Source organism: Dermacentor silvarum, chromosome 10 (assembly GCF_013339745.2).
Source record: "Dermacentor silvarum isolate Dsil-2018 chromosome 10, BIME_Dsil_1.4, whole genome shotgun sequence".
NCBI lineage: Eukaryota > Metazoa > Arthropoda > Arachnida > Ixodida > Ixodidae > Dermacentor > Dermacentor silvarum.
In genome coordinates, this window is record NC_051163.1 from 60,264,667 (window position 1) to 60,277,905 (window position 13,239).

The 13,239-nt window shown below is 45.3% G+C and overlaps 1 protein-coding gene across 3 annotated transcripts in view; it reads right to left on the minus strand.

Moving 5' to 3' along the window:
• Positions 1-13,239, minus strand: part of LOC119465752 (venom serine carboxypeptidase) — an 83,383-nt gene that overhangs the window by 56,726 nt on the left and 13,418 nt on the right. For all 3 annotated transcript variants that reach the window (XR_007463752.1, XM_049656860.1, XM_037726220.2), the window contains exon 2: positions 1,561-2,049. Coding sequence is in view for 2 of the 3 variants with exons in the window: in XM_049656860.1 (XP_049512817.1) it covers positions 1,561-1,853 (293 nt within the window). In the remaining variant the exon portion in view is untranslated. The remainder of the gene's footprint in view (positions 1-1,560; positions 2,050-13,239) is intronic.

A 13,239-nucleotide genomic window follows, 5' to 3' on the forward strand; every position in this document is an offset into this window, starting at 1 on the left:
CGTTTCTTGTGCCAGAACGGCAAACAAAAGAAAATACTTTTAAATGTGTTACGATACCGTTACACTGGCGCTGAGGTAACGGCTTAAAAGAAAAAAAAAAGAAATAAGCAAGTTTAGCGGTAGTTTCCACAGTAATCAACCTTTTACTGCCAAATAAAGCGACTATGAAATAAGTTCAGAAAGGATGCTTTACTAGTATAAATTGATTTAGTGTTACTGTTTTGTGTCCCTTTGAAATAGGTAATTCCAACTCGACCAGCTTTCCACCTTACTGTAAACCAACAAGCACTGGCTAAGCTGAAGTCCACTACAAGAATCCATGAAATAGCGATGCTTTTGCTTGGTAACTCTAAATGGGTGACAGGTCACAGCTAGTAGGCATAGGTTAGCCTGGTTACGACTGGTCTCGTTGGTTCGCTATTTCACCGAGTCCATCAGTCAACGTTGTACTTATTGTCATCTTCGGAATCACCGCTGCCTTACATTTGTGTCTGTAGTTCACTTGCTGATACCGAAGGCCTACTTCTTCACTGTTCACCAAGCTATATTTACATTGTAGGGGAGGAATTTCGGGAAGAGGAGCTATCTTGAAATTCGTAACCTGAGAACTGGAGTCCAGGCGCCTTTCGCGAGTGAACTAAGGCTTGTGCCCGCACAAAAATACCTAGTCAGGATTACGGGCCACGGTAGCTTTAATTCAGGTGAGCCCCATCACATATCTTGCAGAGCGTTTCTAGCGTGCGAGGGCTTGTATGCTTTAATTAGACCTCTAAACTGCCATGCCGAGATAGCAAGAGGCGCGTAAGAAACGAGGAGGGCAGGCAAGTGAAACCAGGGCAGCAAATGCGGTTTACTACCCTACACTGGGGACGGGAGACCCGCCGCTCATATACACACGCGCACAACATTCAACACAAATTAGTCTCAGTCAGTACTAGAGCTGTCTGTACAAGTGTGTTGCCCTCGAGAAGTTTAACATCGGCTTTGAAACCCTCTGCAGGCGAGGTTGGCATTTCCGAAACGGCCAGTTCAGAAAGTAATTGGTCATCAACACGAACTGGCGCAAACACGGCCGATCGTTTTTGTACACTGTAAGGGCGGTCACGTGGAATGTACTCGATAATTTTTTCGCGACCATAGTCATCACATGCAGCACTGTCGGCCATCCCATTACGGAAGGCGAAGACTTCAATCGCCATAGACGACTGGAGAGGGTTACGTCCCGTCGGGAGAGTCCAGATGGGATTCGAAGACGGGGCGATCGGTATAGACGGTGAAGTCGGTTGTACAATAAACTCATTTGTTCCACGTGGACTCCGTACATCAGCGCTGATAATTCCTATATACCTTCAAAGCATGTTCTACTGGAGAGAGGTTCATCTAGTCGGTTGTATCATGACCTTCGTTCGTTCCACGTGGACTAGACGTTTATAAAGTGTATAATACTTTTGCCGTGTGTTCTACTGAAGAGAAAACTCAAATATAAGGCATCGCATTGCAGTCACGTACGCCCTGGTTCTCTGTAACAATGGACCACGCTATATACATACTCGCACTCACCGATTTCGCGGCACGGCGAACGCTCCAATGAGCGCTAGGCTGACGGCGAGCATGAGCACGAGCAGCACGATGAGCACACACCGGCGGCCCTTCATGGTCGTTGCCAGGCGACCGCACGCCTCGTCCACACGCTCCCACAACGGCTGCTGCTGGTGATGCTCATACAGCTCTGGCTGCTGCTGCTGCTGCTGCGGCGGCTGCTGCTGCTGATGTTTGAGATACGTGCCGGCGTGCGGCTGACCGGCCTCTGCCGCTGCCGCTGCGGCGGCGGCGGGGGACACCGACGCCGGCATGCTTGGGCCTCCTTCGAGCTGGGGGCGCGGCTCGCTGATATCCGGGCTCGCTGGCTGGACGCCGGTGCAACTGAGTGATCTTTGGTCCCCGGATGGATACGAGCTTGCTCCTTCGTTGCGCAAGCAGCTAACGATGCTGCTAGCTGCCGCCGCACTTCCTCACGATGTCGGCTCTGCTGGTGGAGAGGGACTCGTCCTACACGGCAGCATGGGAAGGCACTGTTGACGCTTTCGCCTGCTATGGGCGACTCGGATTTCGTGTTTACAAACTCGGCCGCCAAACGCCCTTGATGGTAAACAGAAGCGCCAAACGCCATAAGACGTGGCTGTTGTCTGTGATGGCCATTCAAAAATACAAGGCAAATACCGGCTGAAATTAAGGATAGGGTCGGCAATGGCAGGGCACGGAGTTCTGGCAAGTACCAGGCAGGACATTTGCCTCTGGACTTCTTCCCACAAGTTGACCGATTCGCTCGGTGCTATTTGAAAAGCCCACTGAATTTTGCGCAACGAGTGATTGTCGGACGAGGGAACGGAAATGAGACGTTATTTTGAGCTCTGCAAAAGTTTAAGCGTTATATTTGAAGAACACCTTCTATATTTGGATTAATCCAGCTCGCAAAGAAACTACAATGACGTCGATGTGAATAATGTGTATTCTTTTCAGCAAGGAGCCATATCTTCCCGATAGACAAATAAGTAAACAAATGTTCATTGTCTCAATAATAATTAAATCCTTTCAGTAAAAGTGAAACTTTGGCCATTCCTTGCAGATAGACAATTACGTAAAAAATATTCAATATTTCTTAACAATTAAATCAGTTCGATAAAAGTGAAACTTCGTATTGTCGTTATTAGCAGACGAGCCGGAACGTGCATATCACTGGGACGATGTGACTTCTGCCAAGGATTAAGTGAAGCTTCCCACATATCATTTCGGAGCTGTCAAACCATATTTTGCTCTCTGCGTTCCAAGCCACTGCCTCTACCGCGACATAGTGTCTTATTCAGAACTGTGACTGAATTGCGACCTAACGCCAATATGATTCCAAATTTTTCGTGTTATATTGAAGCGGTCTACAGTACCTTGCAATTATTGTGCTTCTTTTTATGATTTCCTGTAGTGAATCTGCACTTGAAATTATATTTTAATGTCTTTAAAGCTCATGGGTCATCGTGCCACACTTGAGGGACTGAAATACGATAGCGTAATCAGGATCAGGACCGGCCTACCCAGGCCTTTGAGTGTACTATACGTCAGGTGTCGGCCCGCGTCACATGTCGCATTAAAACCCTTCCGAAGACACACATCACGCAACGGCATTAAAATCTGCTTACCCGCACCTTTGATTACATTGCTTCCGAGATGGGTCCACTTTATGTTTCGTTGACACCAATGGTGAAGGCTGGGGAATTACCGGTATGATGCTATAGCATAAAATTCTATTCGAACTGCCGAAGGAAAAAGATGGCTGTGTTCAGATAACAACAGTTAGCGGATGGTTCCGACTAGTTTTTGATTTCAGCGAATTTTTGTGACAGGAATATCCCTGCATATATATGGGAAGAGGATTATTTATTTAAACCGCTAATCTTTGTTTCAGAATTAAAAAAAAATGTTTAAGCGTGAAAAAAATTTGCTGCTAGAATGAAAGTATCGGTGCGTAAGAGAGATTAAATATACATTTCTTGCGGGTTTAACGTATAGCAAAGTATACCCAGAAAACAATTGGAGGAAACTCGCGGTAAACAAGACACTGTAACAAACTTTCAAATATGGCCCATTTGTTTGTTGTTCACAAGCCAAGTTTGCCATTTCTTGTTTGGGTTATTACTATGGTTTGGTTTGCCTAGGTTAACGCCCGGCAGTGTATTTACAGTTGCATAGTTCGAATTATTCTGGCCACCTCTCAGGCGAATCCGCAGTGGGGAAAAGAAACAACGAAGCCTATTAACGAAACAGGAACTCACATACACTGCGCTAGTGTGGTTCGAGAACTATGAAGATACATTCACAACGTGGGACAGCTTCGCTACTGACCTCACAGAGTGCTTTGGAGATTTCGTCACGAAACGAAAGCGGGCGGAGCAGAAATTGCTTTAGCCTACTCAAGTCGCAGGTGAGACCTGTACTACGTACATAGAGGTGATCCGGAAGCTATGTAAAACGGTCAATCCTCGAATGTCCAAAGAGGACAAAGTTGGACACCTTCTCAAAGGTATTGCCGAAGGAGAGTCTCGCCTCGATCTCCGACATCATCAATCATTGCCGCACATTTGAGGCCTTGAAGCTGCGCCGTATCACGTCAAAGTTCGGGAGTATAGAGAATGTTACAACGGTCGCAAGCGTTGACGACAACTACAATTTTCAATTTGACCTTGCGGCAACTGTAAGGCAAATTATCTGCGAAGAACTTGAACAACGTACCAAAGGGGCGGATGTCGCACGGATTCGATGTGCTCCCAACCAACCTCAAGAGCATGCATCTGCTGTATCCCTCATCGTCTACCATGCCAGGCACTGCAGGATGTAGAGTCAATCAGCTGCGACAGCACCGACGTTCTTTTCCCGACGACATGACGCACGATCAAAAGACTCGTAGAGCTGCCACCACGAATCGGCATTCGGAAGATTGCGCTTATTATTCGCAGAATCTCAGAGTTGACTCTGAAGCCTACAACGTCGGTCGCGCATCGCCTGTTTATTACAGCTTTGGCGCCATCGGACACATTGCTCGTTTTTGATCGCCGGAGCCGGCAGACAACAATATATGGCCCACCACCGGTCGACTTGGCTTAATTTTGAACATGGCATTTATGACGACCACATTTATGTCGACAGACCCTGCCTGGTGTTGCAAGCACCACAAGCTTGCCACCCAGGGATACCTTCCGTCAATATAACAGGAGTGGCTCGTCAGCTTCAGGCCAAAGCCTGACGACAACAACCAGTCGCCAACGCCGTTCACCGTCACCATGGCGACGTTCTACGTCACCAACGCCGTAGTAAAACTAGCCGGCGCTGCCGATGCAAGTAAGGTCCCTGGACGTCTGCGTCTCTGCGAAATACTCCTCATCTTCTCCTTGCCTGGCTCATGTCGTATCATTATAATTAAAACAAGTCGTCACACACACAAACCCACTAGGCAAGATGCCAAGACTAATAGACACCTTATGCTGCTCTCGATGTTATCACACAAGTAAACAATTATACAAAACAATAAGGTTCGTGACCGGTCACAATTGCTTCACATGCGTCGGTGCAGCTGCAGGGCATTGGTCGCGCGAGGGTAAGTCACTGCCTGCATGCTTCTTGATAGTTATCCGCAGCTCGGCCGAGGCGTCGCAGGAGAGGAGAGTGGTGACAGTCCTGGTGTGGGCGCTTCAGCCCCATGCCACCAGGACTGTCAGCTCTCTCAATGACCCTGTTCTGGCTGGTCCTGGTGACATGGGGCTGAAGCTGTGGTCCTCGCTGGTCCTGATGACCCCCATGTCACCAGGACCAGCGAAGACCGCACACTGGAGGTAGGACAGAGGCCGGATTGTCGCTGAAGTCTTGAAGGTCGGACCTGTAGCCCGACAGCCTCGTTTGTTCCACTGCCCACAGCGGCCTCTTCTACAAAAAAAAAAAGACAACAAACACCTTTTTTTTTCTCTTTTTCGGCTCCCTTTTCCAGAAACCGTGTGTCTTCTTGACTGGCTGTTGGCCGAGGTTCTTTCGGCGTTCTGCGAGCTCGCGCCGAATCCCACCATTACTTCTCTTCCTTTAGAGTCACTGGCCCTCCGCCGCACCAGACACGCGCACACTAGTCTTTATACATGACAATTATGGACTTGAACAGAAAATTGAATGTATGTTATTTTCAATAACAGAGTCCTGTAAAGTAGGCATAAAGAGTATAAAATCATAGAAAATGTATTTATTTTTTAGACTCATTCAAATTCGGAACATGCAACTGCATGGCCGCATTTTCTACGTTGTTTCAGGAAAGTTTTTTTATGCTGAAACAAAGGTACGCGCTAAAAAGAAGGTCAGTTCCGCTGTGTGGAGAGATTTGCTGTCATATAAAAACTTCGCTGAAATAAAAAATTGTTTGGGTCCCTGTCTAACTGTCCTTTCTGAACACACACAATTGTCGAATAATTACAGCCATAGCTTGTGCATGCCTGGATATTCGCTGCTAGTGAATCGTCTCTTTTTCCCTTGGCTGCCTTGGAACTTGGCATTCATTTTATCTGTTAATAATTATGTTTTTCCTCTATACGAAAGAAAATAAAAATTTGGAGGAATGCTTAACCCGTCTACAGTGATATAGCCTTTCTGATCAGAGATATGGCTTCGTTTACAAACGAAGCTTCCGAGATTCATTGGCTTTGTCCATGGAGAGATTTAGAAATAGTAGACCTGTAGTTATCGTATGCTACACGCTTTGCGTTAAAAAGCATAGGATTTCATTCTAACATTACTAGAGTATAATATGGCGCTGCAAATCGTTCAGCCGCAATAAAATTAATCGGCACTACGTGAAAATTTCTAAAATTTGGCACATATTTGTTGACAAAATATGTTTCGGATTCTCTCTGTTGTTCTGTTGGATGCAACGTGCAACAACGGATACACCGACGTTTACTTAGAACCGTAATATGCTTCACGTCCACAATGAGTTGTGTAAGTTGTTCACTGTGCATTATTTAGCCCCTAAATAAATTTCGGCACTTTTGAGCGTGCGCGTAGATAAAGTTATATAACTGAACCTGGCAACGTTGAACACGCGCACCCTATCGAGTGAGGTTAGCTTAGCAGGGCTATTTGAAGAATTATCAGGTATTGACTGCGATATTATTGGCCTTAGTGAGGTGAGAGAACTGGTGAGGCTTATACAGTGCTGACTAACGGCCACGTCCTCTGCTACAGAGGTCTTCCAGATAGGAGAGAATTCGGAGTAAGATTTCTAGTCCATAAGGACATAGCGGGCAACATTGATGAATTCTACAACACTGATGAGAGGGTAGCAGTCGTCGTAATAAAGCTGAATAGGAGGTATAGAATGAAGGTAGTACAAGCCTACGCTTGTACCTCCAGTCACGATGAGGAAGAAATAGAACAGTTTTATGAAGATGTTGAATTAGCAATGAGAAAGGTGAAAACTCAGTATACTGTTGTCATGGGCGACTTCAATGCAAAAGTGGGGAAAAAGCAGGCTGGCGAGCAAGCAAATGACAACTACGGCATCCATTCTAGGAACATTAGAGGAGAGATGTTGGTAGAATTTGCGGAAAGGAATAGGCTCCGAATAATGAATTCCTTCTTCAGGAAACGCAGCAACAGGAAATGGACCTGGAAAAGCCCAAATGGAAAAACAAGGAATGAAATAGATTTCATACTCTCTGCCGATCCCAGCATATATAGTGCAGGATGTAGAAGTGCTAGGTAGGGTAAAGTGCAGTTACCATAGGTTAGCGAGGTCTAGGATTTCTCTCAATTTGAAGAGAGAAAGCATAGAGTTAGTCATGAAGAAGCAGGCCAACCTAGACGCAGTAAGGGTAAAAGCAGACAAATTCAGGCTGGTGCTCGCAAACAAATATGCAGCTTTAGAACAGGAAAATAAAGACAACATAGAGGTAAAGAATGAAACCGTAACTAGGTTGATCTCAGGAGCAGCAATGAAAGTGGGATGTAACGCACCAAGGCAACCAGTAGGTAAGCTCTCCCAAGGAACAAAGGACCTAATAAAGAAACAGCAAAACATGAAAGTGTCCAACTCGAGAGATCAAATACAATTCGCGAAACTGTCAAAACTGATCAACAAGAACAAAGCAAGGGATATCCGTAATTATAGCGTAAAAAAAAGATTGAGGAAGCAGTAAAATATGGACACAGCATGAGATCAGTAAGAAGAAAACTAGGCATAGGACAAGAAAAAATGTATGCACTGAAAGATAAGCAGGGTAATATCATCAGCAATTTCGATGACATAGTAAAAGCAGCGAAAGAAATCTATACTGACTTGTACAGTTCCCAGAGCAGACAAGCTACTTTCATTCGAAGTAGTGATGAACAGAATACAGAGGCCCCTTCTATAACTATCGATGAAGTTAGAAGGGCCTTGAAAGACATGACCAGGGGAAAAGCTGCTGGAGAAGATGGAATAACAGTAGATTTAATCTAGGATGGAGGAGATATCTTACTTGAAAGCTTGCGGCCCTTTATACGCAATGCCTCACGACTTCAAGTGTACCAGAGAGCAGGAAGAACGCCAACCACTACACTAATCCATAAGAAGGGAGCGTTAAAGAATTGAAGAAATATAGACCCATTAGCTTGCTCTCAGTATTGTATAAAATATTCACCAAGGTAATTTCAAATAAAATCAGGGCAACACTTGACTTCAGCCAACCAAGAGAACAGGCTGGCTTCAGGAAGGGATATTCTACGATGGATCATAACCATGTCATCAACCAGGTAATAGAGAAATCTGCGGAGCACAATCAATCTCTCTATATGGCTTTCATAGATTTCACATCTGCAGTGCGTCTCTTGCAATTGGTGCAAAGTATCGCTTCTAAAATATCAACTATAAGGTTGGTTATTTCGGGCTTTTTGCTGCGAAGCTGTTAGGTTCTAGCTGGTCAGGATTTTTCGTGTCCGCGTGCGTGGTTTTTCTCACTCAAAAACAAACGGTAGCTGGAAGGCTTTGTGTCTTCAGTTGGCGCGTAACAGAATTATGATTTCTCGTATTCTCGAATAGCAGTCTGATGCTATCATGTCTGCAGGTTGTGCGTAAGTCGTATGTTACGAATTTTCTGACGCATTTTGCTGCGAGAAATTCAATGAGTTCAATAACTCACTAGCGCTTGGCGGAGGGCCTAGAACAACGAGGATGCATGCAGCTCTTCCGGACACGTGCTTGCGGGCGTGACGTAACGTACGTCGCTTGTGCTGGTGGTGCGTGACGTCAGCAACAGCTTCGCTGTACATCCACTTTCACAAGGTGGAATGGAGGCGGATGTTTCATTTAACCCTTAAACACTTAAAACTTTGTTTGTAAATTGCTCCTAACATTCCCCACATTTTCTGAAAATATGAATTTGACGCATGACGTACGTAGTTTCGGTTTTTAGGAAAACGTGATAACTGCAAATAAAGTTTTGTATGCAATTACAATATAATGTAATGTTTCCTACTCCATAATTGATTCAGCAAAATGTATTTGCGTCACAGGCCGTGTTGGCTACTGTGGTTGAAGACAATGAAGTACGTATTGCATTTTAGCCCTCATTCGTTCCAGCATTAGCAGTGGCACAAGATTACTTTATAGCTTTCGTTTAAACTTACTGTCTAAACTGGAAATATTTCTGTATTTTTAAAAGCCGTAAGGCTGCACCTCTTAAGAAGCACCAAACCTAATTTTGAAGTTTTGAAGACAAATTAGGGAAGTCTGGTTTAAACCTAATTAATACACCTGTATACTTGAGCGTTTCTGCCATCTTTAGCGCTCACTTTATGTTCTCAGAGTTTTGCCATGCTTCTGAAATGCTTTTCGCATTTTGCCAATTTACAGGATTTAAATACTCTAAGGGGAATGCACAGCTTCAACAAGTGCCTCTGAGAATTCGTAACTACTTTGTAGAAACGTTTTAATGCGATAGCATTTACACGTGCGTTCGAGGCGCCGTCGTGTTGGCCTGCAATGGACGGCTCATGCGCGGCCCGCACGTGGAGGCCTATAATGCCTTCAAGTACGCGCAGTGCGTCTTGCTGCAAAAGCGCCAAAGCTAAGTGGACGCGCCGCCACACTCCGCTCAAGTGGCCTCTGCCGGAGCCAGGGCAGGCTTCTGGCTTCCGCTACTGGTATACGCGTTGTGCACACACACACACACACACACACACACACACGCACACGCACACGCACACGCACACGCACACGCACGCACACACGCACACACGCACACACGCACACACGCACACACGCACACACACACGCAAACACGCACGCGCAAACACGCGCACGCACACACACACACACACACGCGCAAACACGCGCACGCACGCACGCACACACGCACGCACGCACACACGCACGCACGCGCATATATATATACAGTGGCGTTATTGCTAATGATGGTGGCTAATGGTGGCGATTGCGCCACTCCGCGCGTAGCCGGTTGTTCCCTCAAGACCGTGGAGGAAGGGGAATAACTATACTCGGCGACAAAGTAAGACTTACAAGGTTATATCTGCGCTAACTCGATTACAATATGACTACATACGCAGGCCAATTAGGTTCGTTTATTTGCCTGACGTCATGCGGTTTCGCGTTTTAAAACAGTTCTTTTGACCGTACAGGTCAGCCTCAGTGTCACTGGTTGCAGGACGAAACCTGAAGGACTTGGGTAAATTTGATGAGCGGTCTTGATATGCCTGCTCAGCAATTGCCAGCATTCTGACTTGCAACAACTGCCTTTTATTTTGCAATTAGCCTAGCTAGCATGTACATTAGCAGAACGAAGTTATTGAACTGTGAGCTAACAGTAACTGGCTCGGCTGTCTTTAAGAGCGGAAGAGGTGCACTGCGTTTATGTGGGAGGAGCTTATTTGTAATTCTTAGGCCCGCGAGGTTACCGGAGCATTTACTCTTACGCCTACTTTTACGAGGCGACAGCGCTCGCTTCGGGTCTATCTAGTTCTGGTCCCGCATTGTTTCGCCCTATCGTTCCCAATGGATACTTATATTTCCTTTAGACTTGAGTCGTCTTTCTTCGACAGCAAAGTACTGGAGAAAATTGCGCACTCTGAGATTTTACGGCACCCGCCGCTAGCCATAGCAAGCCAGGTGCGCGGCCAGATCTCATAGGCGATACATTACGAATGTTTGCTTGTGCGATAGATGGCGTCGAAACTCTTCAGGTCTAAAGGTAGTTGACTATAAAAGCTAATTAATGCTGACCTATCACGTGACGAGGGCCTGTTTCTTCTTTATATTTTTGTGACTAGACTTCATGATTGTCATGTGACGCTCCCTCCTAGTTTTTTATTTTATCTATTTTTATTTACGATACTGTTGGCCATAAGACCGTTACAGGGTGGGTTTTAAGGCATCACAAATAGAATTGCGGTGTTACAACAATAGGTTATCAAAAATACCAACTGGGTGCTACAACAATAAGTTATAAAAAATACAAACTGGGTGTTACAACAATAAAATACATCAATAAAGTGTCAGTCATAGGAAACGGGTAAACTCATAATTTGAACAGCAGTTATCAAAATAGAAGCTGGGTGTTACAACAGTACGTCAACGAAGTGTCAGTGATAAAAAAAAAGCAGGTAGAATGACAATTTGTACAGTAGTCTAACACTACGGCAATCAATTTGGTAGGCTCAAATTCATAAAAACACTCGAATTCATAAAACAAACCATACATGGTATATGGTAGCAGTTCATAAGAAAGGAAAAAAAAATAGAAGCATGTGTATTATGTACAAGAATGGAAGCAAACATAAACATTCAGGTTTGTATTGATGTCATTAAGCATTTTTCGAAGGATTCAACTGAAGTACACTGCATAAAAGATGATGGCAGTGCGTTCGAGTCTTTTATGGTTCGGAGTAGGAATAAATTTGCATATGCGTCGATATGTAGTTGTGGCAAAACGAACGTCGAGTCATGTTGGTTCCCAAGAGTTCGCTTTTTTGGCGGAGCGAAGTAATCTGAAATGTCGATGTTAAAATGGTGTTTAGAAAGCAAAAACAGGAATTTTAGTCTTGCCACTAGGAGCCGCTGTGATAGAGGGGGTAGATGAAGCTGATTCAACATCTCTGTTACCGAGTCGGCGGAGGAATATTTGGACAAAATAAACCGTGCAGCCTTTCTTTGTACCCTTTCGAGTTCGTTTATTAGACCCACTTGGAACGGATCCCATATAGTGCTTGCGTACTCTAACGTTGGCCTCACATAGGTTATAAAAGTTGTTAATTTGACTGATTGAGGCGCGAGCTTGAACTTTCTGCGCAGAGACCAAAGTTTTTTTTCGGCAGTGCTCGTGATACTTGTGATATGCGTTTTCCAGCTTAGGTTCTTGGTGATAGTTATCCCTAGGTGTTTCAGTGTACCAATTGTAGCGAGTATTCGGGAGTTCACAAAGCATTTGTGATCCAGGACATTCTTTATCTTGTTTGATTCCCCGAAGACAACTGTTTTTCGTTCGTTTATCTTCATTTTCCACTTTTCACACCATATTTCAATGGCAGCAAGAGCGTCGCTCATCGATTTTTGATCACTGACTTCGTTAATTTCCTGGTAAAGTAAACAGTCATCTGCGTACAAACGAACTGTGATGTCTTCACTAATACCGGAACTAATATCATTAATGTATGTCAAAAAAAAACAGGACCTAAAACAGACCCCTGCGGCACGCCTGAGCTCACAGCTAACGTGCGCGATCTTATTCCATTTATTTCTACATACTGCGTTCTATCTCAAGACCCGCCGATGGTGATTATACCAACCTTTATTTTAACCGAGAAAACATACGAATTGGGGTGGGGCTCTTAGTGGTCGCTGCTGCCTTGGCCCGCTCAACCAGTCGAGGTTGGTCATCTGGGCTGGAGCCGAGCAGCGCAGCTTCTCAGGTCTCCGGCGAAGGGGAGGCGATGGGAGAGAGGGATGGATGGGAACCAGGCTCACGTGACGTCATATATAGATATGTATTCTGATCAATGTGGGCAGCCAGCTGGGTACATGGTGTGATAGGACTTGCGGAGGAGGGTGTGGTGTCTGTAGGTGGGGGCTTGTAGCTCGTTGCATCAGGTCTGGTGGCTGAGGGACGTGTTCGTCATGCAAATCTGTAGCGACTCTTGTTGAAATGCACAAGCTATTGCTTACAAAGATACAAGGTTGCTTCTACCGGGATCTTTTTAGCATTTTACTTTATGTTCTAAAGAACAAGCGGACTTTGTGTTCATTGGAACAGTACTGATTAGAAGTAATCAGCGGAGGACTGTGACAGCCGGAACAAAAAAAAAAAATATTAGAAAAAAGCACGACATGGTTGTGCATGGATGGCTGGTGATCGCGGCCGTTCAATATGCTACGTTTTCTATATCCAGGGGGCAGGATTATTTACCACGTTCAAGAAGAGCGCTAGGGCCCCTTAAGGTGTGCGACTGAGCGTCATGCTAATTAAGGTCAGCCTCAGCGTGTGGTGCTGCCTCTCTACGCTATCAGCTTCCGTATATACTTAGGCACGCTGTCACGGGCTTATCTGTCAGGAGCCCGTGACAGCGATATGAGCCAGAAAAACGAACACAGTTTTATCTTGTTTGTATGCACGGCCCAGTTAACGCGCCCACCTCTGGGTTGCCTGTATACGGCGGCTCACATTT